This window comes from Camellia sinensis, chromosome 1 (assembly GCF_055761805.1).
Source record: "Camellia sinensis isolate YWXY chromosome 1, ASM5576180v1, whole genome shotgun sequence".
In the NCBI taxonomy this organism is placed as follows: domain Eukaryota; kingdom Viridiplantae; phylum Streptophyta; class Magnoliopsida; order Ericales; family Theaceae; genus Camellia; species Camellia sinensis.
This window is the reverse complement of record NC_138961.1, coordinates 205,560,422-205,587,390: the sequence shown is the minus strand read 5'-3', so window position 1 is coordinate 205,587,390 and position 26,969 is coordinate 205,560,422. Positions and strand designations below refer to the sequence as shown.

The window sequence follows — 26,969 nt, the reverse complement described above, 5'->3', positions numbered from 1 at the left end:
ATTTCGAAGGATCGAGGCGAAAAAAGAAGCGCCGAGGACAAGGGCGGCTCCGAAGATGGCCCTGTTGATAAGCGGCCATGCTTAGAGGAGTCGGCTGTGATTGCTCCTTTCATCATTGAACCAAAGATAAAAAACATGCCGATCTCCTCCGAAGCATCGGCTTTGAAAGATCTAGCTGTGGCATTGAGCTTGGCTGCCGTGGTCTCCTTGCCGGCTGACATAACGACCTTCCGTGCCGAGCCGGACTTGGCAACGGTAACATTAGCAGCTCAGTCGGCCTTTTTGGTAAGTGTTTATCCTTGGAATGTGATGATCTTTTGGTTTGTATTCGATGTTTCTTGGAATGTGACGATCCTTTGTTTTGTAGACAATTGGAAGGATCGCCGAATTAGGCCGACACCAGCGTGACACTGTTGAAAGGATTGGTCATTTGCAATCGGAAGTTGATGGCCAAAGAAGCAAGGTGGAGTTTGAGGCAATGAGGGCCGCAATGGAAAGTGCACGGGCGAAAGCTAAAAAGGAAAGGGCCAGGACTGCTGATCAACTCAGGTCTGACGCCGAGGAGAGGGCAAGCGCAAGCGAGGAATCGCTCAAGTTAGCCAAGGAGGCGCTTGCGAAACTGGAGGCCGAGTTGGAAGGGTTGAAACAGGACAAGGAAAAAGCCGAATCTGAGGCTTCCGCGGCGTTCGAGGCTGGGAAGAGCGTCGCTTTTAATGACTATGTAGAAGAAGTTCCCAAATTTGATAATCAGGGATTCAGACATGGCTGGCTCAAAGCCCTTGCTGCCACTGAAGTTACATTGGCCATGCCAATTCCATACGGGTAAGTGGACGTTGAGCCGCTTAAGTCTGATCCTGAGACTTGATTTGGGTAACATTCTAGTTTTGTTAGGCTTTACTCAATTGCAATGTATGCTTTTTGTTAGTTGACTTCTGTCTTTTTTGGATTTTTATATGTAAAATGTTCGCTGCTAGCGCCCAATTTATGAATGAAAATTTTATATGCTCTCAAATTATTTCTCGTATTGTTTGCTGTATGAGTATATAGTTAGGAGAATCAGCAGTTGGGACAAAATGTCAAGCTTATGTAAGACGGCAGACTTAATCAGTCGATTAAAATTAGGGATCTGATTTAATCATAAACAAAATGAATTTATGACTACTGTTCAGATAAATCGATTCATGGAATGGCTGGGGCACTCAAGCCATCTAGATTGATGAATCTGCCCTTGCCCCAGTTGGTTCATGATCGTAGAACGCCGATTAATACATTACGTATGAATCTTGTAGAGAATCGATTCGTGGAATGGCTGGGGCACTCAAGCCGTCTAGATTGATGAATCTGCCCTTGCCCCAGTTGGTTCATGAACATAGAACGCCGATTAACACGTTACGTATGAATCTTGTAGAGAATCGATTCGTGGAACGCCCGGGGCACTCAAGCCGTCTAGATTGATGAATCTGCCATTGCCTCAACTGGTTCATGAACGTAGAACGCCGATTAACACGTTACTTATGAATCTTGTACTGGAGAATCGATTTGTGGAACGGCTGGGGCACTCAAGCCGTCTAGATTAATGAATCTGCCCTTGCCCTAGCTGTTTCATGATCGTAAACACCGATTAACACGTTACGTATGAATCTTGTAGAGACTCGATTCATGGAACGGCTGGGGCACTCAAGCCGTCTAGATTAATGAATCTGCCCTTGCCCCAGCTGGTTCATGATCGTAGAACACCGATTAACATGTTATTTATGAATCTTGTACTGGAGAATCGATTCGTGGAACGGCTGGGGCACTCAAGCCGTCTAGATTGACAAATCTGCCCTTGCCCTAGCTGGTTCATGATCGTAGAACACCGATTAACACGTTACATATGAATCTTGTAGAGAATCGATTCGTGGAACGGCTGGGGCACTCAAGCCGTCTAGATTGATGAATCTGCCCTTACCCCAGCTGGTTCATGATCGTAGAACGCTGATTAACACGTTACTTATGAATCTTGTACTGAAGAATCGATTCATGGAACGGCTGGGGCACTTAAGTCGTCTAGATTAGTGAATCTGCCCTTGCCCCAGCTGGTTCATGATCGTAGAACACTGATTATCAGTGGTAGATGGGGCGATTGGGGCATATGACTCAATCTGCACCAGGCTGTTGACGCTTCAATATTAATGAGATTGCCTCAGAGGTGTTGCCCTCGTAGGAAATAAATGGGCATGTACTTCATGAACGAGGGTCCTATTTATGTGCTCAGTCAGCAACTCAGTCCAACTCTTGGAAGAAGATTAAACAAGTGTGAATGTCAAATAAGCTTTTCTTCAACAGCAGAGGTGAAGTGAAGACGCTAGCTGAGTTGGGAGGTGCCATGAGTCGAAGCGGTGAACCTTCGCACGCGGGCAGTAGGACTTCGAGGGATCGAGAGGGACACCAATCTCCTCGTTGTCGAAGTAGGTCGCCCAGGAGGGACAAACAACCACAGCGTAAGTCTCCTCAACCTTGTCCTGGAAGGGAATCCGATGCGACTCCTCGCCCATTGAGTTTCGCGGTCTTCGTGGGTAATAAACCAATGACAGAGGCGGATTCGATCATTCGAGATCCAAATGTGGCAGTCGAGTTTGCTCGACAGATTTTTCCACCCGAAGTTCAGCAGCCGATGGTAGGACGGTCGGACTTTGAAGTGTTTCGTGAAGGCGTTCACAGGGTGGTAAGGGGATTGTACATGGCTTATGAGATTGGCATGCGTCTCCGCGTCACTCACCGCGACATAGAACAGAGAGATGAACGCATTCGAAAGTTAGAAGCTCACGCCGAGAAAACCGAGTGTGAGCTAAGGAAAATCAAGTCTGCCGGGCCCCAAGCAACCAGCCGCCCCAACCCGATTGTCGAAGAGAGGGTTACTCAAAGGCTGATTAGTGATGCGATCGCCGATCGTAATACGGCTAGCATGTTCGCGATTGAGACTGGGAAGGCTACGGCTTATGAAAAAGGCTTCCATGACGGCCGAAAGGTCGGGATTTAGAAGACCAAGGAGAAACTCGCCAAAGAAGTATGCCGATGTGAAAATCGTGGATTTAAGCATAGTTGGATCAAGGCATTTCGGCAAGTTGAGAATCTCCAGGCGGCAGGGTTGGATTCAGCGTTTCCGTCGTACCAACAGAATGATTTACCCTTCTCTGCTTTCAAAATTGAGAAGAGTGATGATGAAGAAGCCGCCGAACCGAAGAAAACCTTGTAATGATTATGTAGATTGAAAGTGAAATTATATATTTATTAGCTGATTTTAATAAAATGCTTAGTTCTTAATTTGTAATGCACTTATTACGCATTTTATATTGGTACACATTTTATTCTGAATGTGCGCACGTATTACGTTTGTACGACTTGAACAATCTAATTTGAATAGTACATTGCTTATTTCAATTTTGCCTATTTCAACTTTGTTTCATCGTAATTTTTATTCGGCACACGTGTATTTCGACTTTGAAGACGTCAAGCGCCGAGGGCGCTCCGAATCTGGAGGTTTTTTCGGCCCAAAGACGTCGTGCGCCGATGGGGCTCCGAATCCGGAGACTGTCAGCCCATCTTTAGTTGCCGTTTAGATAATTGGGCCATTTTAACTTCAAAAAGCTAAAAATTAGTACATGGAATGACTGTGGCCAATATCGATTGGCGTCCGTCTTTTGGAGTTCAGTGTTTAATGAAATCACCTCGGGGTCACTGCAAGGATTAGAAATAAATCGCCTCGGACTCTTTGCGCCAGTAACTTCACTTACTGTGTTTAGACTCGATTTAAAACAATTGCGCTGCGTGGGGTTAGATAAGTGTGAATGTCAAATGGAGTTTTCTTTAATTAGCAGAGGAGAAACTCGAACTTTGGCTGAGCTTGATACTGCAATGAATCGTGAGGCCGACATAGCACCGTAATCGTTGAGTTTTACTATTTTCGTGGGGAATTCCTTTCTTGTCCTAGATCTTGGCTTTGACGTTGTCTATCGTGTTAAAGCTTTCCACCTCGAGGGTGATTGTCTCGCCGGTGTAAACATCGTGGATTCAAGCGCGGTCAGATCAAAGCATTTCAAGCTGCAGATGCTCTCCGAGCAGCGGGCACTGATTCAGTGCTGCCGCTGTACCAACGCGACCACTTCCCCTTTTTCGCCTTTGAAGTTTGAGAAGGGTGAGGATGAAGGCAACGCCGTATGAAGATAGATATTGTAATGCTCGAACGCGGATTGCGTTTTTGTAATTACTGTTTAATCGAATAAAATGTGTTATTTTAAAAGTTTATATATCTCGTTCTTAATTAAGCATCTTATTTTGATTAAGCATCTTATTTCGTTGTGATGCTCGAATGTTGGCACGTTTTGTTTTGTTCATGTGGTTGTGCTAGCTCAACTTGCATATCCCTGCTTTAATTAAGCATTTTTTCATATGGCCCTTGAGCGTCGCCCGGCGGGACACTATTTGGTCAGCCGAATTTGGAGGCTTTATCGGCCAAAGATGTCATGTGCCGATGGGGCTCCGATTCCGGAGGCTTTTTGGCCAATCGTGATATCCACGAAGGGCGCTCCGAATCCGGAGGCTTTTTTGGCCCAAAGACGTCATGCGCCGATGGGGCTCCGAATCCAGAGGCTTTAATCAGCCAATCGTGATATCCACGAAGGGCGCTCCGAATCCGGAGGCTTTTTCGGCCCAAAGACGTCATGCGCCGATGGGGCTCCGAATCCGGAGACTTTTGTCAGCCAATCGTGATATCTACGAAGGGCGCTCCGAATCCGGAGGCTTTAATCGGCCAATCGTGATATCCACGAGGGGTGCTCTGAATTCGAAGACTTTTTGGCCAATCATGATAGCTACGAGGGGCACTCCGAATCCGGAGACTTTTTGGCCAATCGTGATATCCACGAAGGGCGCTCCAAATCCGAAGGCTTTTTCGGCCCAAAGACGTCATGCGCCGATAGGGCTCCGAATCCAGAGGCTTTAATCGGCCAATCGTGATTAGGGATGGCAATTTAAACCCGGCCCGATGGGGACCCAATCCCCCGACCCCGATTGGAACGGTTTTTCCTCGAAAATTATCCCCATAGGGCCGGGAATGGTATTAAAAATCTGATCCCCGATGATTTTCGGGCCGGGGACGGGGATAGATTTCCCAACCCCGGCCCTGGCCCGTCCCCGCCCCGACTGATCCCCGATTGACCCCCGTATAATTATTATAATATATATATATATATATTATATGTTTAGGATTATTATACTATATATATTATATTATAGGTTTAGGCCTCTGGACTCAGACTCTCAGTTAGTCTGTCTGCCTCTCTCCCCCCCCTCTCTCTCTCTCTAAAAGCCTCCCCTCTCTCTAGGGAGGCTCCCTCCGATGTCCCTCCCTCTGATCTCCCTCCTTCCCTCCGATCTTCATCACTGCCTCACGCCAATCTTCCTCCCTCCAATCTCCCTCCTTCCGACCTCACTGCCTCACCCCGATCTCCGTCACTGCCTTCCTCCGATCTGCGTCTGGGATGCCGAGAGTCGTCCTCAACGCCGATCGTCCTCTCCGCGACGCCGATCCTCGTCCTCGTCGCCGATCGTCCTCTCCGCGACGCCGATCCTCTCCTTCGTCGTTCAAACAGATTTTTGTATGTGTATTTTACATGTGTTTAGACAGTATGTATATATACAGATTTTTTATTTTTATGACACAGGTATAAATATATAAACAGTATGGTGTTGTATATAGATTTGTACATGTATGGTGTTGAAACAGATTTTTTTATGTATAGTGTTGAAACAGATTTTTCTCTGTATATGTATTACACAGCATGTGTTGAAACAGATTTTTTTTTTTTTTTTGGAACGAAAATATATTTGTACATGTATGGTGTTGTTGAAACAGATCTGTTTGGGCCGGGGAATTTTCGGGGTCGGGGAACCCCGATCCCCGTTAGGGGACGGGGATGGGACCGGTGATAGGTTCCCCGTCAGGGATCGGGGCCGGGGCCGGGGATGGGGAGACTTTCTCAATCGGGGATCGAGGACGGGGAGGGCAATCCCCGGCCCCGCCCCATCCCGTTGCCATTCCTAATCGTGATATCCACGAAGGACGCTCCGAATCCGGAGGCTTTTTTGGCCCAAAGACGTCATGCGCCGGTGGGGCTCTGAATCCGGAGACTTTTTTCAGTCGCAGCACTTTTTAATTATATTTCGCAGTGGGTGTTGCATTTCAAAAGTGGAATGTGTACATGGCAAACCATGTAGAACTAGGATCATTCCCCACAAGTCGGGTTTAATGACAGAATTTTCGCAAGTGCGTCGGGTTCCAAGGCCGTGGCAGATTCCTTCCTGATATATTTCTGAGCCGATATGGAATCTATCCGATAATGGCCATCTCAGTTAGGACCCAATTTTTCATCAACCGGTTTCTTGTCATCCAGAAGTGCCTTCAGGATCAACTCTCCCAGTGTAGCGACGCAGCTAAACGCGTTGATTATGCGACTTGGCAAGCTACTGCTGGTATTGCTTAGGGCTTCCGTAGCTTCAGTGGAGTCAACCTGCGACTCGGCACTTCAGTGGAGTTGACCTGCGACTCTGTTGGTGTCTTTCCAGAAAGGAGATAACATGCTTGTGCGGATTGCTAGGAACCACGAATTAGCTCAATGCCGTGTTCGGTCGGGAAGCGTAACAGCTGATGATAGGTGCTTGGGACGGCCTGAATAATATGCAACCAAGTTCGCCCCATGATGAGATTATACGGCGAAAGGAGCTTGACGACCACGAATTCCATATCCACTGTTTGGAAACCCGCTCGAACGGGAAGTGTGATTTTTCCCAACGGGTACTCTGGATTTGCGTTGAAGCCAAATAATGGATGAGGAGCCGGCGACAGTGTAGACACTCCATTTTGACCGGCCCTAAGACTTGGGCGCTTTCTTTTGATTACCCGATGATGACAATTAGAATGTGTTTCTCACAAAATTCTCAGTAAGAAAGATGGAATTTAAGTTTTAATCCCAACCTTCACCCATTTTTTGGCCAAACTATTTTAGACCTTAAAACCCTCTTTTCAAAATATGTTTTTTTTAAATGTTTCTACGATGTCTCGAGGCTCCCATTTCGATTAAAATACTGCACTTTTCAGTAAACCGAGTAAGGGCAAAGTAGAAATAAATGGAAGGGAGGTGAAATTTTTGAAAAATATTTGAAAATATCTTCTTTATAGGTTTGGAGTTGAAGGAAATAGGAGGGGATGAAAGAAAGCCGGTTTAGGAAAAGGATGAGTATCAAATCATTAAGAAGGAAATGAGCAGCCTTCACTAAATTAGGCATTTCTCTTTGTACACTTGGAATTTAAATGTGAGGCTACCACCATTGGAAACTAGACTTCGGGGGCTTAAATTTAGACCCAAGAACCACCTTAGACCAAGTCTAAATAAGGGAGATATGCCCATTTGAAGTTAAGCTTAAGAGCAGATTTTGTTGACCCAGCCCGAGACAGCTTTCACTAAATTAGGCATATCTCGTTGTACACTTGGAATTTAAATGTGAGGCCACCACCATTGGAAACTAGACTTCGGGGGCTTCAATTTAGACCCAAGAACCACCTAAAACCATGTCCATATGGGGGAGATATGCCCATTTGAAGTTGGGCTTAAAAGTAGATTTTGTTGATTCGACCCAAAATAGCAATAGCCCATTTTTCTTGGTTTTGGTTCGGTTGGGACAACCCATTTACCTATTTTTTTGAGCCATTCAAGTGCATCCACTCATCCTCCATTATACCTAATCATCCTTCATAGTCAAAAAGATGTTTTATTTGCATCCATAAAGGAGCATCCCATACAACCACCTTGAAAATTTGCCCTTCTATCATATTCTTGTCTCCCACCTTGTCTCCCACCTTCTTTTTGACCTTTACTCTCCCTCATTGCCTATATAGAATGATCATATTGTAAGAGAGGGAGAGGACCACGAAATTGAAGAGAAAAGAGTGAAAAAAGAGAGAAAATTTGAGTTTTTGAGCCAAAAATATTCCTATCTTCCATATACACCCCATACCTTCCATAGCTACTGAAATTCCTCATTTCCATACACCAAAACCACTCCAAAAATTCTGATATAGCCAAAGATCAATCGCCTTGATCATAAGGAAGAATGTTTAGTGATTGAAAGTAAGAAAAACTAGTGAGTTAACCACTTTCCATACCACAAACTCCATAATTTCGAATTGAAGACTTGAGAACACACTTCCTACACTTGAGGGTGATCAAGAGGAAGTTTGGAAATCAAGAAGTTTAATCTTTCTTTGGAAGGTGAATTTTTAATTTTTCATTTTCTTATATTTTATATCTTATATTTATATTCTTGCTTCTTATTTCATTATGTTTTATTATAATCCAAGTGGTTTGTTCATCTCATAATTATTTTTTTACTTTATATTTCATAGTGTGTTGTTATAATCCTAGTGGTTTGTTTAGCTCATAATTATTTATTTATTTATTTTTATTCGCATACTTTAATTTCATATTAGTTTTGTTGTAATCTTGCATGTGTGTACCTCATATTTATTTTTTTCGTGTATTAGTCTCATATTAGTTTTGTTGTAATTTTGCATGTTCTATCTTATATTTGTTTTATTGCTTTAGGTTTATGTTGTGAGTTTGCACTTTTTTATTTTATTTTCTTTTTTTTAATCTAACCGGTAGTGGTTAGTTGAGCCACCTACATATTTTTTGTTTGTTCCTTTTCTTGGTTTCGCAACAAGACAGGTTTTGCTTGGCCTAGTTCACCGGCCGGCCTATTTGGCCGATCGGTTAGCTTCTTCCGAACAAGATGGCGTAATCCCCCAATATTGACCAATTTCCGCCGGCGGTTCTAAAGAACATGAAGCTTTTATTTTATTTATTTATTTTATTTTGAGTGTATTGTGAGGTTTTTATTTTGTTGTAATATTCTCCTCATCCCTCTCTAATTTGGTTTGTAATTATTCTTTAAAATGTTGTAATAATTCCCCGCCCCGCTTCTTTCTATCCCATTCTTTTACTTGCTTTCTTTATTTGTACATAAACATCATATTTATTTTTCATCATAGTTATGCTTTGCATCCATGTTTCATGCATCTTGATTCGGCTAAGTTTGCATTTATTGATTTAATCAATTCCTATGTGATTATGTGCGCTACCTCATGTTCTTGAGATGATTCACATATCATATTTTAGAAGCCGAATCTTTAGTTGCATCTCATGAGTGAATTACATTAGGGTTTTGTATATAAGATCATACATATTTTACTAACTTTGTTTTGCAGCTTGTTCGTGGGACATCAAACATGTGAGTTTTTATGCTTTAACATCCCGTGTGTGTGTGTTTTTCTTACTATGTCTAGCATTCTACCATGAGGCTAGTTGCTTATGTGATATAACTCTATGAATGCCAGTGGATGAAGGTTGTGTCGCTTAATTTGGAATGATGTTGATTTTCATGCTTGTAAACTCAATTTATTTGGGTTGTACATCGTCAAAACTCTTTCAAAATGCATGATATCAAATTGTTCCAAAATGAATGGCATAGTCTATACTTGTATGCTTCACATAGTAAATTTTAGGATTTATTAACTAATTAGAACATGAACATATAAATAAAATAAAATTCATATCATGGTTAGTAAAGGCCGATCTTTGATCGGGTGGGCGGGGGTGCTCATTATTGACCTTCCCCTCTCATACCTAAGGTTCCGAGCCAAGCATCCTTGGTTACGACGAACAGTGGCCTTGGCACGAGTTATGGGTTTCCTAATTTTCCCAAAATAAATATTAGGTGGCGACTCTGAGATCTGATGACGCAGTCCATTTTTGACAAAATTGCAATAAAATGGATTTTCAATAAAAGTTGCCAAATCTGGACTCTCATCTATGTTTCACATTGCACTCGTGAGAATAGATCAAAGAGATCTCGGGGGTCCGAACTGTTTAACGCGCACGGGTACCCCCCGGGCATGTTACAGTTTCTGGCGACTCCGCTGGGGATTTTATAAAATCTTGACTCGAACTCCATGATATGACTTTTATTTTTAAATTATATATTCATTGCATTGCATTCATTGGTGCACTTCAAGTCCTTGTGTTGCCCAGATACTAATGGGAGCACATACATGCTTTTTGTGACACTACACCTATCTTTACGATACTTTAGAGGCCTTGTGTTGTAACCTTTTAAGATCTGTCAAAAAGGTAGCTCTAGCTCTGCTACGTAGCTCTGCTATCTAAGGTTCTCAGATTACGAAGAGAGGCTATTTGACTCTTCTGGTTTCCTGGGATCTTTATTGGTTATGACCCAAAGGTCTCTTTGGTAACGTCACCTTGACTTCAACCCCTAGAGTAGAGCCAACCTTATGCATATAATGAGCTATAGTACCTTCCAAAATTAGGACAGGATGCTCTCCCATTTCTAGGATGTATGACGCCGCTTGTTTGAATAGTGAAACCCTAGATCATTTCAAAGTTAGGACAGGGTAACCCTAGCCCCCATAGGGGTGTTTGTTCTCTTTCATGCTATGTGTTATGCGCAATGTATGGGGATTCTTAGATTCAGATGAGTGGTTCAGTCATTTCAGCTTGTGGAGTTGAGTTCAGTTTTTTTCCAACATGAGTTAGCAGTAATCAGTTGAGCTGGGATGCTGATGAAATTCTAATTAGGGGTCCCATTTTGTTTCAGCAAGGTAGTCAAGCACTATAGCTTCCGAAAGGTCTAATATCCCCCAAGTTCTGTGGACTCGCGTTGGTAGACTTTGCAAAAGTGCAGATTTGGTTCAGGGTCAGCCAGTGTTAGTTTCTTTGCCGCCAGTTACACGAAGAAAAGAAAAAGCTTCATCAACTGTCCAGAATACCCCTTCTTCACCTACTAGATCATCACCACTCAACTCACCAGAATCAGTGATGGCTCAGATTCCAGAAAATATAGCAGACATACTATTGGCCATTCAATGGAGCATGGATACTGTTGCCACTACGATTACCGCCCAAGGCACTACTCTTGCCGCTCAAGGCAATACTCTTGCTGAACTGCAACGCTCATCTGGGGTGTCCATTACCCAACCACCTCCAGTGGCCCATCCAATTCCACCTCCACCTCCACCAACTGACGAGTTTGCCGAACTTAACTCACCAGAAGATCTGAGGGTTCCTGCACAAACTTCAGGAGGATCATTTCCCCTTCCGCAACCAGCGGGAGGGATCTTTCCCTCCGAAGCACCTGAGTTTGACCCAACTATGTTGAAGCTGTCCAAGTTGGAAAAACTTTTCAAAAGGTCACAAGGAGTCAATTTAATCCCAGACATCGAAGACGGGTACACTGAGACAGTTGTGAAGTTGCCAGAACGGTTCAAAATGCCACACATTGATAGGTTTGATGGCTCCGGTGACCCAATGGTGCACATTCGCCTATTTTCTGATGTCCTAAAGCCTATGGGTTTGACTCGTCCGCAAAAGCTCTCTTTGTTCGGACGAACTTTGTCAGGAGTGGCTGTCATCTGGTATGCCAAGTTAGAAGACTTGGTGAAACAAAATTGGGAGGAGTTAGCTGAGGCTTTTATCACCCAATATTCTTACAACACCCAGATTGAGATAACTACTCGGGATTTGGAGGCAACTCGCCAAGAGCCTAATGAAAGTTTTGTAGCTTTTGTCACCAGATGGAGGGCAAAAGCAGCAATGATGACCAACAGACCACTCGAAAAAGACCAAATCTGTATGATAGTCAGAAATCTACATGGAAAGATGTTACAAAAAATGATAGTCCTCCCACTCTTCACTTTTAATGACTTACATGAAATAGGGGTCCAGATAGAGGATGCCATCAAACAAAGAATCATTGTAGATGATAAGGAACCTATTCGGAAGCCTTTTGGTCGCAGTTCCAATGCTACTACTAATAGTAGTACAGTTGTAAGACCTTCTGAGGTCAATTCAGTCACTACCACCACTGCCAAAATGGCCGACCCATTTGCCAATGCCAGTCCACAAACAACCAACTCAACTCGAAACACGACTAGAACCCTTAACCCTCTCTACATGTCCCCAGCCAAAGCTATGAAAATCTTGATAGAAAGAGGGTATCTCAAGCCTCTAGACCCCCGGCCTCTTCCCGATCCTCTCCCAGCCAAACACGACCCTACCAAATGCTGTGCCTTTCATCAACAACCGGGACATGACACTGACTACTGTTTTCGCCTTCGCCATGAAATCCAAAACCTCATTGATAATAAGATCATAGCTCCCCCACAACCACAAAAACCCAATGTCACCACCAACCCGCTGCCATCCCATGACAAAAATCGACCACCTCCTCACCTCAACCATATCCATACACTCCTTCCCACCTTCAACCCTAGTATATACATCACACCTGCCCATCTACCCAAACCCGAGGTATACATTCCAGAGAGCATTGATTTATGTATGATGGATGCACCTCTAACCCATCCAAAGCTAAAACAGACCATAGTGGTGGTGGTGGTACAAACAGAGGAAGAAAAGGCCGTATCAAAAGAAGGATCCAAAGAAGACATAACCGAAGTACCAGTGATTGAGACTGGAAAACTACTGGAAGAAGGATATGATCCCAACAAATACATAGTACCTGTTGGCCAGTTGAAACCGGAAGTTATCTTACCTGACTCATGTACCATCAATGTCATTAGAGAAGATATGCATGAACAGGGATTAGATGACTTGACCAATCTAGAAGAAGACTTGAACAATCTCAAATTCTTTGAGGAATTGGATTTGGGAAATGTGCAGATCAGCTGGTGGGATCCAAGAAGTTTCAATGCTACTCACAGTTGGACAAGTGATGATGAAGGTTTTGATGGGAAAACTAAGGGAAAAAATGATGAACCAAAAACTGAAGCCAAAAAGTTTGAAAGCAGTGGCAATGAAAGGGATTCCAAGAGAGAAGAAGAATCAGAAAGTCTGTTAGAGTATAATGTGGGAATGATTCATGTAAAGCCTGACAACTGTCTTTCGGTTAACGAAGGTGAATGGTGGGATGATAGCGATCTGCAGCTCGCTCACACCGATGATGAGTGGGGTAGTACTTTGCCTGATGAAACTTGGTATTCTGAAGAAATTGATCACCTAACTAGGAGTGGGCGTTACTTTAAACCTCCACAACTAGACCAAGGTGAATCCTCGGGCAAAGATACTGACATTGATAAAGAGAAAGAGAAAGAGAAGGAGAAGGAGAAAGAAACAGAAGAAAACCTGGTTTTAAGACAGCTAAAAAAGATCCAAGCAAACATCTCCATCTGGGGACTTCTCATGGCTTCCCGAGAACATCGACAGGCAATGTTGTCAATGTTGAACAAGGCTAAGCTATCAATTGACACCACTCCCGAGCAGTTAGTGTCATTAATCACCCCAAGAGAAACCATCCTAGCAATAACTTTTGCTGACAAAGAGCTGCCAACAAAAGGATCAGAACATAATAAGCCTTTGTACATATCACTGGAATGCAGAAAGAAATGGATCCCGATTGTTCTGATTGACACCGGATCAGCCATCAATGTCTGCCCTACACGCACTGCTTATGCAATTGGGCTAAAGCCAGCAGATTTCATGCCCACTACTCAATTGATCCGGGCCTATGATAATACTAGTCGGGAAGTGATGGGGACAGTCAAAGTACAAATAACATTGGGTCCATCTGAGCATGAAACTGAATTTCATGTCATGGATGTTCCCGCAACGTTCAACTTGCTATTGGGAAGGCCCTGGCTTCATCAGATGAAAGCTGTATCATCCACACTACATCAATTGGTAAAGTACCCATATGGCAGAGGAATTGCCACTGTCTTCGGAAATTCATCCATTCATCCTCCCCCAGAAGTCACAACACCACTGCTAGAAATACAGCATGGGAAAGAAGATGTATTCCTATCAGGTTTTACATTGGCAGAGGCCTAGCTAGTTCAAACGCTCATGGCAGAAGATGAAGGTGTATACGTCAGTGCCCAATCAATCTATTTCATGAGTAAACTAGGTCATATTCCAGGGATGGGATTGGGACAAAGTGGCAGGAAAAGTATTACTACAGCCAGTGAAGTACCTCATAACCCACATGCATTCGGACTGGGGTATGCACCCATAGCTGATGACTGGAAAAGGAAAACTGAAGAGATCAGGGAGAGGATCAAGGCCAAGAGAACCGGGCGGCAGTTTGAGTTAGTTCATAAGCCAATTCGTGGGACCTTGAACGGACGCTTTGTCCGCCAAGGAGAAGACTTCCCTTTCTGTGGTTTCCCTGAGCCCTGGATTGATCAAGTGGAGAAAAAGAGATACCCTGGGTTTGAGATCTTCTTCGATCATCAACTTTCTGACAATGATAAGGAGTGGGTAGATCCTAGTATCGACATCAGACAAGATAGAGAAGTCAGCTCGGAAAGCAGCACAGAGGAAGTTCTGGGCCTAACACTGGCTGACTTATTGACAGAATCACATACTAGCGCTGAACCGATGAATTTGGGGGATATGACCATTGCCGTGATCGGGGAAGAGGTACCTGCTGACTGTTCAAGCTTCATCATGGATGCGGTGAATGGCTCACAAATAAATTGGCATTTTGAAAAGAGTTGTATTGAGAGTTCTGAATTGGCTGTTGAGTCTGAGTTTGGTGGGCCTATGGGGTTGGAAGCAGATTTAAGTTTGTCTAAAATGTCTGAGTCTTCTTTTTCTTTCTCTTTTGAGTCTGTTGCAACTTGTGAACCCAAGGCTTTGAATGAAGATGTGATTTCCGCTTACTTTTCTGTGCCTATAGTTCATAATATTGACCAAAATTTTCAAAATTTTGATAAAAACGAAAAAGAAGAAATTCCTCGGGCTTTGAAAAATTTAATCGACTGGGAGGAAGAAAGGCGTGCTAAGCCATTAGTGGATGAAATTGTTCCTGTAAATGTGGGTACTGAAAAAGATCATCGCTTGATTCAAATTGGTTCTACATTGTCTTCAGAGGAACGTGAACAATTAGTTGCTTTATTAACAGAATTCAAAGATGTTTTTGCATGGTCCTATGAAGACATGCCAGGAATTGACCCTGAGATTGTACAGCATAGGATCCCTCTCGACCCTGAGGCCCGACCCGTCAAACAGAAGCTTCGCAGAATTCGTCCTGATTGGGCCTTAAAAATTAAAGAAGAGGTTACCAAGCAAATCAATGCTGGTTTTTTGCTAGTATCCGAATATCCTACCTGGCTAGCCAATATTGTGCCAGTTCTGAAGAAAGACGGCAAAATTCGAGTTTGTGTTGACTTCCGAGATTTGAATAAGGCTAGCCCAAAAGATGATTTCCCATTGCCACATATTGACGAATTGGTAGACTTCACTGCAGGACATGCTTTACTGTCATTCATGGATGGTTTTTCAGGGTATAACCAAATCCTTATGGCTCTTGAGGACAGAGAAAAGACCGCATTTACCACACCATGGGGGACATACTGCTACAGGGTTATGCCATTCGGTTTGAAGAATGTCGGGGCCACTTACCAGAGAGCTGTTACCACGCTTCTGCATGATATGTTCCACAAAGAAGTTGAGGTGTACGTAGATGACATGATTGTCAAGTCCAAAGATCGACAAAGCCATTACATTGCATTGAAGAAATTCTTTGAGAGAATTAGGGAATACAAGCTAAGGCTAAATCCACAAAAATGCAACTTGGGGTAACTGCGGGTAAGATGTTAGGATTTTTGATCACACAACGGGGAATCGAAGTTGATCCATCTAAAATTGAGGCCATCTTAGAAATGCCGCCACCAATGACTGAAAAAGAGGTGCGGGGTTTTCTAGGAAAGGTGCAATTCATAAAGAGGTTTATTTCAAAGTTAACTTTGACTTGTGAACCACTGTTTGGTCTCCTAAAGAAAGGGAAGAAGTTCCAATGGAATAATCGATGTCAGTTTGCATTCGAGCAAGTCAAGCAGTATCTGCGGAATCCACCTGTGTTATCACCGCCCGAGCCAGCAAAACCGCTAATTTTGTATTTATCAGTGACTGAATCAACCATGAGATGTATGCTTGCGCAAGAGTCAGATGAGAAAGTGGAGAAAGCCATCTACTACTTGAGTAAGAAGATGCTTGACTATGAGATCCGCTATACTTCCTTGGAAAAGGCTTGCTTCGCTTTGGTTTGGGCTACCAAGAAGTTGAGACACTACTTGTTATCTCACTCGGTAATTCTGGTTTCAAGATTAGACCCCATCAAATATCTCTTTGAGAAACCAGCTCTTACCGGTAGGCTAGCTCGTTGGTTACTCTTGTTTTCTGAATTTGACCTTAAGTATGTCACTCGCAAATCTGTCAAAGGAAGGGCTGTAGCAGAATTTTTGGCTGATCACCCAATTGAAGGAGGAGAAGATGTGGAGTACTCATTCCCAGATGAAGAGGTCATGCAGATCGAAGAAGACACTTAGAAGTTGTACTTTGATGGAGCGTCCAATCAATTTGGTTATGGGATAGGCATGTTGCTCATAGCGCCAGATGATTCCCATATCCCCTTAGCTTTCAAACTCCAATTCAGGGTATCTAATAACCAAGCAGAGTATGAGGCATGCATTGCTGGATTGGAAGCAGCCCTGGAACTAGGGGCAATAAGGTTGGATGTGATCGGGGACTCGAACTTGGTCGTCTCTCAAGCCAACGGAGATTGGAAAGTTAAAGAGGAAAAAATGAAAGTCTACCATCAAACCTTAGACATGTTGATCCCGAGGTTTGAAAAACTGACTTTTACACACCTGGTAAGAGAGAACAACCGATTTGCTGATGCGTTGGCAACCTTGGCATCAATGATAGATATACCGGTCGGGGTCAAGATGCGTCCGATCCTTATAAAACAAAGGTACACCCCCGCATATGAAATGATAGCCGCAACGGAAGAAGTTCAAGATGAAAACCCTTGGTACTTTGATATTTGGAATTTTCTGGAAAGTGGTACATATCCACAAGGAGCAAACACCAAAGACAAAAGGGGGATACGGCATCTTGCCACTCAGTTTGTCATTTGTGGAGATAAGTTATATAAGAGAGGGCATCTGGGAATGCACAAGCTATGTGTAGAGGAAGAAGAGGCAAAACGTATCATGGAAGCCATCCATGGAGGAGGGTGTGGAGCCCATATGAACAGTATAATGCTAGCCAGAAAAATCCTTAGACAAGGATACTACTGGTTAACCATGGAAAGTGATTGCATCAACTTTGTTAGGCGATGCCACAAATGTCAAATCCATGCCAATCGCGTGAACATCCCGCCATCAAAACTCTACAACATGACTTCGCCTTGGCCTTTCTCAGTCTGGGGCATAGATGTCATCGGGGCAGTCACACCGAAAGGTTCAAATGGGCATCAGTTCATCTTGGTTGCCATTGACTATTTTACCAAATGGGTTGAAGCACAGTCGCATTCAGTGTTGAAAGCACCACATGTGGCCAAATTTATCAAAAACAACATTATCTGCAGATACGGGGTGCCAAACGAATTAATTTCAGACAATGGCTCCCATTTCAAAGGAGAAGTAGCAGTTCTACTTGAGAAGTATAACGTGGCTTTTCACAAGTTATCAACTTATAGGCCACAAACCAATGGAGCCGTTGAAGCTGCAAATAAGAACATCAAGAACATTCTGTGTAAGATGGTAGAAACTTATAGAGATTGGCCAGATAAGTTACCTTTTGCACTTTGGGGATACAGGACATCAATCCGAACATCTACAGGGGCAACCCCTTACTCTTTGGTATATGGAATGGAGGCTGTTTTGCCGATCGAGTTGGAAGTGCCTTCATTGAGGATTATGGCTGAATGTCAAATAACAGAAGTTGATTGGCAACAAAACCAATTTGAGGAACTGTTGTTATTTGATGAGCGAAGGTTGAAGGCGTTATACCACATTCAGGGGTATCAACGTAGGGTTGCCAGAGCATTCAACAAAAAGGTTAGATCCAGGAATTTGAGGGAAGGGGACTTAGTGTTGAAAGACAACCGAGCTCCTATTCACAATCCTAGGGGCAAGTTTAGACCCAATTGGACGGGTCCCTACATCATTAAATCAATCTGGTTAGGAGGAGCAGTCATTCTCATGGATTTGGATGGTTTGGAGTTCTCACAACCAATCAACATGGACAAGCTGAAGAAGTACTACCCTTGAGAAACTCGTTGGGCCAAAAACCCGAAAGGGCGACCCAAGCAAAAGTTAGAGCAGAAAAAACAAAAAAATAAAAAATAAATAAAATAAAATAAAAATATATATATATAAAAAAAATATAAATAAAAAAATAATAAATAAAAATAAAATGAAAAGCTCGCAAGGTTGAAAACCTGAAAGGGCAGCCTTGGCAAAAGTTAGAGCATAAAAGGAGAGTGTCAATACCCGAGTGAACCTTAGCCGGAACTACGTATGGCCTGATTCCTATCTTTGGGATACGTAGGCAGCTTTATCTTGAAGTTCGGCCTTAATCATTTTTCAACTCACTCTTCTTGTCCATGTTTGATTGGGGTGTCTTTATTCGACTCAGCTATTTTTGATTGGCTCGTTCCTATTTGATTCAGTTGTTCTATTTCTCTTTCATGACGGGTTCAGTCACAAGATGAATTCATTGTACATCTCAAGGGTTAATTTCGTGTTGATCAAGTAGTGGTCATTTGCGAAAATAGATTTTGAGGACTTTTAATGAAGTTGACTAATTTTTCTCAAAAATTGTTCCATTTTTGCAAAACTTGGACCATTCTTTGGATTTGAAAAGGGAAAATTTTTAGTGCTCACAATTTAGCTTACTTGATTTGAAACAGAAAAAGGAATAAGTATGCTAATCTAACTTCATGTTGATCAAAACATTTTTACAAAAAAATAAAAATAAAAATAAAAAAAATAATAAATAAATAAATAAAAATCAAGAGACAAAAAAGGGTCAGGGCAATGAACTAGGGGCATAGTCGAGTTAGAGATTCTGTCTTCGCTCGAGTCAACTATTCAGTGTATATAAGTGTATATTCATACCAATCAGGGTATTCATACTAGTCAGTGTATATAAGTGTGTATTCATACCAGTTAGTGTATTCATACCAATTAGGGTATTCATACCAGTCAGTATATATAAGTGTGTTTGGATCGTTTTGTTTCGTTCTTCTTTCGTTAAGTCATTCTTTGATTCAGGTCAATATAGAATCAATGTTCAATTCAGAGTTCAAAATTCAATCACTCTCAAATTCAATCAAACAAAAATGTTTTCAAGTTCAAAGTGATATGCCAGTCATACCAGTGATGAGCAAAAAAAGAAATTGATTTTATTGAAGTCAGGGAGGACATCCCCAATTACAGAGACTTAACAAAAAACAAAAAAACAAAAAAAATAAAAACCAAAAAGAGAGAGAGTAGCATTTTCTCAGTTTTTCAGCAGCAGCTCGGCGAAGAAGATTACAACCGGCTTCATTTGCACACAGCTTCGTTGTCTGACTTTGCCATCAGCTGCCTCGTTTCATCTTTACTCCTTCGAAGCTTTTGAAGACTCTGCCTTGGCCTTGGCAGAGCTTCCAAAGGAGATTATTCCCCGCCGACCATCAAATTGGTTGTGCGAAGAAACTCCGAATCGAGTCACGGAGGTCGTCAGTCGTTTCAGCTCTTTGTTCTGCTTTTTCAGCGCACTAATTTCTACTCGAGCGTCTTTGTACATACGTTGAAGGAGGGAGAGTTGTGCATGTAACTGATGTACTTCACACGTCCTGTTCTGCAGTCGACGGGACAAGTTGGAGACCGCTGTCACGGTCTCCACACATGACCTCAGTGTATACGAGTTTGCTTCGATGTCAGACTGTGCCGCCATGATTTGTTCAACTGACATCGCTGGAAAGTTGAAAACAGGGGAAGGAGGAGGAGCTCGTGGTTGAGGTTCAGGAGAGTCAGAATCGGTCATCTCTATCGTGGACTCGTTCAGGTCTGGAAAAAGAGTGAGAGAACTGTGTGAAGAAGCCATGGCAAAGGAGAGTAATGCAAAAGAAAGAGGTTGCAGAGTGGTGGCAAAGAAAGTTTGCAGGCTTTTGCTCTGCCTCTCTCTTTCGCAGGCCTCAACTTAAGAAAAGGATGAAGCCAAAGAAGAAAACAAAGAGGGAGGAAGGCTCGAGACGATCATTGACAATCGGGGCAAGATGGGATAGCCTGTCGATCAGGCGCCGCGATTGTTGAAATCGTGTGCCAGACACAACGCTCGAAGAAGATGACGGAAGAGAGAGTGAGACAAAAACAGAGAGAGAGGCGGGAGAATTGTATATTTATACATATATGTATATATATTGTATATCTATGTATTATATATATTTGTTTGAACATTTTGGTCACAAGAGTGGCTTAGGTTTAGTGGTTTGGCTCAGTGGTTGAAGGCTGGAAGGCTGAGCCCAAGGTCAGGGATTTGAACCCCACAACAAATGTATCTTTTGTTTTGTTTTGGTTTTATGTATATATATGTCTTGTATAGTATATATATATTTGTTTGCATATCTTGTCACAAGAGTGGCGTGGTTCAGTGGTCGAGGACTCGAAGACTAGGCCTGAGGTCAGGGGTTCGAAACCCTGTACCCCCGTGTCCATGCATTTTGCATTTTTCCTTTCTTTTTTTTTTTTTGCGTGTTTTGAGTACGTGTGCCGACGTCAGCAAACGGAATATGCCTTCTCAGTAACGGCATTTTCCTACTGATGCCTGTAAACAGAATATTCCCCATCTGTGTATATGTCTGTATTTTGTCTGTAAATATCTGTGTGCATTTATATGTAAATATCTGTGTATTATTCTACCTGTGTTTGCGATGACTTCCTATGAGACCAACTGCAACGGTGGAAACTAGAGTTCGAATGGCAATGCCTAGAACGCAAAAGGTTTGGAATTTCCGAGACTAAAGTCTGGTTTAAATACCCAGGGGTGTATCCTCGGCTTGAAGTCTGTATGGCAGCCCCATAGGTTAAGGTAGCATGTATACGCCTCAATTCTGGATACTGAACCAACCTAGTCTGTCACCCCGTTGGAGAATAGGGAAAGTTGTGAATATGATCAGGAAGAAAAACAGCATCGGTGGCTTCTACATGTAGAGGTTACCCCTTGTCATTCTACCATACCTTCTTCCACTTGTGTGAGACGCGTTTGGATTTCGAATCCACCTTTACTCCTTTCACGTGAAACGTGTTAGGATGTGACGTTTACTTGGTTAAAACCTTCCCCCTCTCTGTATAAAATACGGTTAGGTACGCCTGTTGGTTACACCATTGTCATTCTTGTTGGTTAAAACCTTCCCTCTCTTCGTATAAAATACGTTGAGATATGCCTGTTGGTTACACCATTGTCATTTTCTCTGGTTAAAACCTTCCCTCTCTCCGTATAAAATACGTTGAGATACGCCTGTTGGTTACACCATTGTCATTTTCTACTTGGTTAAAACCTTCCCCCTCTCCGTATAAAATACGGTTAGGTACGCCTGTTGGTTACACCATTGTCATTTTTTACTTGGTTAAAACTTTCCCCCTCTCCATATAAAATACGGTTAGGTACGCCTGTTGGTTACACCATTGTCATTCTCGTTGGTTAAAACCTTCCCTCTCTTCGTATAAAATACGTTGAGATACGCATGTTGGTTACACCATTGTCATTTTCTCTGGTTAAAACCTTCCCTTTCTCCGTATAAAATACGTTGAGATACGCCTGTTGGTTACACCATTGTCATTTTCTACTTGGTTAAAACCTTCCCCCTCTCCGTATAAAATACGGTTAGGTACGCATGTTGGTTACACCATTGTCATTCTCATTGGTTAAAACCTTCCCTCTCTTCGTATAAAATACGTTGAGATACGCCTGCTGGTTACACCATTGTCATTTTCTCTTGTTAAAACCTTCCCTCTCTCCGTATAAAATACGTTGAGATACGCCTGTTGGTTACACCATTGTCATTTTCTACTTGGTTAAAACCTCCCCCTCTCCGTATAAAATACGGTTAGGTACGCCTGTTGGTTACACCATTGTCATTCTCATTGGTTAAAACCTTCCCTCTCTTCGCATAAAATACGTTGAGATACGCCTGTTGGTTACACCATTGTCATTTTCTCTGGTTAAAACCTTCCCTCTCTTCATATAAAATATGTTGAGATACGCCTGTTGGTTACACCATTGTCATTTTCTCTGGTTAAAACCTTCCCTCTCTCCGTATAAAATACGTTGAGATACGCCTGTTGGTTACACCATTGTCATTTTCTACTTGGTTAAAACCTTCTTCCTCTCCATATGAGATACGATTAGGTACGCTTGTTGGTTATACCGCCATTCCTCCTATCGTGTGAAACGCGTTGGGATTGCAAGTTTACTCGGTTAAAAACATCAAGTGCGTCTGGTGTTTACACCATCTTTCCTTCTTTCGCGTGAGACGCGTTAGGCTGTTGTTTCACTCGGTTAAAATTATGTTGTGACACATTTGTATGTGATCTTGTGGCACATTTAATGCAATGCACCCCTTGTTATGTTTCATATCATTTGCACGAAGCTTGCCTCTTCATTGTTGTCATCTTCATATCTTTATCATCACTCCATGGCATTGTATTGCATTGCATAATCATGAATTTTCAAACAACTGGCTTCGCAAAGCGTGTAAGTCCAACCTTCAAACTGCATTTTGAGCATGTCACTTCCATTCTACCCCTGAACTACGCTGGTTTGATTCCTTGCAAAAGGATACGTAGGCAACCTTCGGGTTCAACCACTTGCATTGCATCTTGTTTGTTTGCCCAAGTCTTACGGCCTTGTCAAAAGGGTCGCCTTTGGGCTTTGACATTCACTCACGTCATGAAATGACTTTGAGCTCTGTCAAAGAGGGGCAACTGTAGACACCCCATTTTGACCGGCCCTAAGACTTGGGCGCTTTCTTTTGATTACCTGATGATGACAATTAGAATGTGTTTCTCACAAAATTCTCAGTAAGAAAGATGGAATTTAAGTTTTAATCCCAACCTTCACCCATTTTTTTGGCCAAACTATTTTAGACCTTAAAACCCTCTTTTCAAAATATGTTTTTTTAAAATGTTTCTACGATGTCCCGAGGCTCCCATTTCGATTAAAATATTGCACTTTTCAGTAAACCGAGTAAGGGCAAAGTAGAAATAAATGGAAGGGAGGTGAAATTTTTGAAAAATATTTAAAAATATCTTATTTATAGGTTTGGAGTTGAAGGAAATAGGAGGGGATGAAAGAAAGCCGGTTTAGGAAAAGGATGAGTATCAAATCATTAAGAAGGAAATGAGCAGCCTTCACTAAATTAGGCATTTCTCTTTGTACACTTGGAATTTAAATGTGAGGCTACCACCATTGGAAACTAGACTTCATGGGCTTCAATTTAGACCCAAGAACCACCTTAGACCAAGTCTAAATAAGGGAGATATGCCCATTTGAAGTTAAGCTTAAGAGCAGATTTTGTTGACCCAGCCCGAGACAGCTTTCACTAAATTAGGCATATCTCGTTGTACACTTGGAATTTAAATGTGAGGCCACCACCATTGGAAACTAGACTTCGGGGGCTTCAATTTAGACCCAAGAACCACCTAAAACCAAGTCCATATGGGGGAGATATGCCCATTTGAAGTTGGGCTTAAAAGCAGATTTTGTTGATTCGACCCAAAATAGCAATAGCCCATTTTTCTTGGTTTTGGTTCGGTTGGGACAACCCATTTACCTATTTTTTTGAGCCATTCAAGTGCATCCACTCATCCTCCATTATACCTAATCATCCTTCATAGTCAAAAAGATGTTTTGTTTGCATCCATAAAGGAGTATCCCATGCAACCACCTTGAAAATTTGCCCTCCTATCATATTCTTGTCTCCCACCTTGTCTCCCACCTTCTTTTTGACCTTTACTCTCCCTCATTGCCTATATAGAATGATCATATTGTAAGAGAGGGAGAGGACCACGAAATTGAAGAGAAATGAGTGAGAAAAGAGTGAAAAAAGAGAGAAAATTTGAGTTTTTGAGCCAAAAATATTCATATCTTCCATATACATCCCATACCTTCCATAGCTACTGAAATTCCTCATTTCCATACACCAAAACCACTCCAAAAATTCTGATATAGCCAAAGATCAATCGCCTTGATCATAAGGAAGAATGTTTAGTGATTGAAAGTGAGAAAAACTAGAGAGTTAACCACTTTCCATACCACAAACTCCATAAACTCCATAATTTCGAATTGAAGACTTGAGAACACACTTCCTACACTTGAGGGTGATCAAGAGGAAGTTTGGAAATCAAGAAGTTCAATCTTTCTTTGGAAGGTGAATTTTTAATTTTTCATTTTCTTATATTTTATATCTTATATTTATATTCTTGCTTCTTATTTCATTATGTTTTGTTATAATCCAAGTGGTTTGTTCATCTCATATTTATTTTCTTACTTTATATTTCATAGTGTGTTGTTATAATCCTAGTGGTTTGTTTAGCTCATAATTATTTATTTATTTATTTTTATTCGCATACTTTAATTTCATATTAGTTTTGTTGTAATCTTGCATGTGTTTACCTCATATTTATTTTTTTCGTGTATTAGTCTCATATTAGTTTTGTTGTAAATTTGCATGTTCTATCTTATATTTGTTTTATTGCTTTAGGTTTATGTTGTGAGTTTGCACTTTTTTTATTTTATTTTCTTTTTTTTAATCTAACCGGTAGTGGTTAGTTGAGCCACCTACATATTTTTTGTTTGTTCCTTTTCTTGGTTTCGCAACAATACAGGTTTTGCTTGGCCTAGTTCGCCGGCCGGCCTATTTGGCCGGTCGGTTAGCTTCTTCCGAACAAGATGGTGTAATCTCCCAATATTGACCAATTTCCGCCGGCGGTTCTAAAGAACATGAAGCTTTTATTTTATTTATTTATTTTATTTTGAGTGTATTGTGAGGTTTTTATTTTGTTGTAATATTCTCCTCATCCCTCTCTAATTTGGTTTGTAATTATTCTTTAAAATGTTGTAATAATTCCTCGCCCCGCTTCTTTCTATCCCGTTCTTTTACTTGCTTTCTTTATTTGTACATAAACATCATATTTATTTTTCATCATAGTTATGCTTTGCATCCATGTTTCATGCATCTTGATTCGGCTAAGTTTGCATTTGTGGATTTAATCAATTCCTATGTGATTATGTGTGCTACCTCATGTTCTTGAGATGATTCACATATCATATTTTAGAAGCCAAATCTTTAGTTGCATCTCATGAGTGAATTGCATTAGGGTTTTGTATATAAGATCATGCATATTTTACTAACTTTGTTTTGCAGCTTGTTCGTGGGACATCAAACATGTGAGTTTTTATGCTTTAGCATCTCGTGTGTGTGTGTTTTTCTTACTATGTCTAGCATTCTACCATGAGGCTAGTTGCTTATGTGATATAACTCTATGAATGCCAGTGGATGGAGGTTGTGTCGCTTAATTTGGAATGATGTTGATTTTTCATGCTTGTAAACTCAATTTATTTGGGTTGTACATCGTCAAAACTCTTTCAAAATGCATGATATCAAATTGTTCCAAAATGAATGGCATAGTCTATACTTGTATGCTTCACATAGTAAATTTTAGGATTTATTAACTAATTAGAACATGAACATATAAATAAAATAAAATTCATATCATGGTTAGTAAAGGCCGATCTTTGATCGGGTGGGCGGGGGTGCTCATTATTGACCTTCCCCTCTCATACCTAAGGTTCCGAGCCAAGCATCCTCTGTTACGACGAACAGTGGCCTTGGCACGAGTTATGGGTTTCCTAATTTTCCCAAAATAAATATTAGGTGGCGACTCTGAGATCTGATAACGCAGTCCATTTTTGACAAAATTGCAATAAAATGGATTTTCAATAAAAGTTGCCAAATCTGGACTCTCATCTATGTTTCACATTGCACTCGTAAGAATAGATCAAAGAGATCTCGGGGGTCCGAACTGTTTAACGCGCACGGGTACCCCCCAGGCATGTTACAGACAGGTCTGATTCGTTGAAGCCGAGTTTGATGAAGGTCTCGCAATACATAACCTCCGAAGTGCTCCCTTGGTCTATGAGGACGCGTTCAACGATAAATCAGTTTACGTGTAGTTCAATGACCAATGGATCAATATGCGGGAGTGTGATGCCGATAAGATCGGAATCGTCGAAGCTAATACTTGGAGCTTCGTGGGGCCGTTTCGTCGATGCGCGTTGCTTTTGGGGGGCTGACTGAATTACGTGTACGATAAAAGACGTTGGAAGGCTGTATATCATATGAATGACGCTGAGCGGAGATGAATCCTGCCGAAGGGCAACTGTTTTGATTGCTCTTTTTCGGACATGTTGCTGGAGCCGACCATCTTGCACCAATTCCTCAAGGTGGTCTTTCAAAGCATAGCAACTGTTCTTATCATGGCCGTGATCTTTGTGATAGTCACACTGCCTATCCCGCCTTCTCGTGTCAGGAGGTCCCACCATTTTGGACGGCCATTTAAAGAACGAAAGATGTTGGATTTTGGACATAACCGAGCTGATTGGCTCTGACAGCTCCGTATATTTCTTGTCGGCGCGCTTTGTGCGCCTACTATTAACTTGCAGTTGCTCGTTTGCTCGGTTTGAGCATTGATCGCTTGATCGGCGAGAATCCCGTTTCTTGTCTAGTTTAATCCGTTGTCATGGTTCGGGGCTTTGAGGTGGTACAGAACTTATTGGCTGAGCAATTTCAGGAGGAGCCGTTTTGTTGGCCATGTGTCCGGCTTTAACCCGCAAGGTGTCATCTTCCACTTTGCAGTATTCCTCTACTTTCTTCATCAACCCCCAGACCGTTTTGGGGGGTCTTCTAGTCAAGAAACTGCGGAGGGCACTATCTGGATGTAATCCCATTTTGAAGGCGGTGATGGCCATGTAGTCGTTGCATGCGTCATCAACAAGATTAAAGCA

General features: G+C 42.0%; 1 protein-coding gene and 1 long non-coding RNA gene across 2 annotated transcripts; both read left to right on the top strand.

Moving 5' to 3' along the window:
* The first annotated feature begins 10,931 nt into the window (after window positions 1–10,931).
* LOC145822337 (uncharacterized) lies at window positions 10,932–13,958 on the top strand. Its single transcript, XM_082919093.1, has one exon. It carries the CDS (start codon window positions 10,932–10,934, stop codon window positions 13,956–13,958), a length of 3,027 nt encoding a protein of 1,008 aa, XP_082775219.1.
* Window positions 13,959–23,402: 9,444 nt separating this feature from the next.
* On the top strand, window positions 23,403–25,049 carry LOC145790544 (uncharacterized). The gene is made up of 2 exons (XR_014329344.1): window positions 23,403–24,333; window positions 24,791–25,049. It is a non-coding gene; the product is annotated as an uncharacterized LOC145790544 (long non-coding RNA).
* Window positions 25,050–26,969: the final 1,920 nt, after the last annotated feature.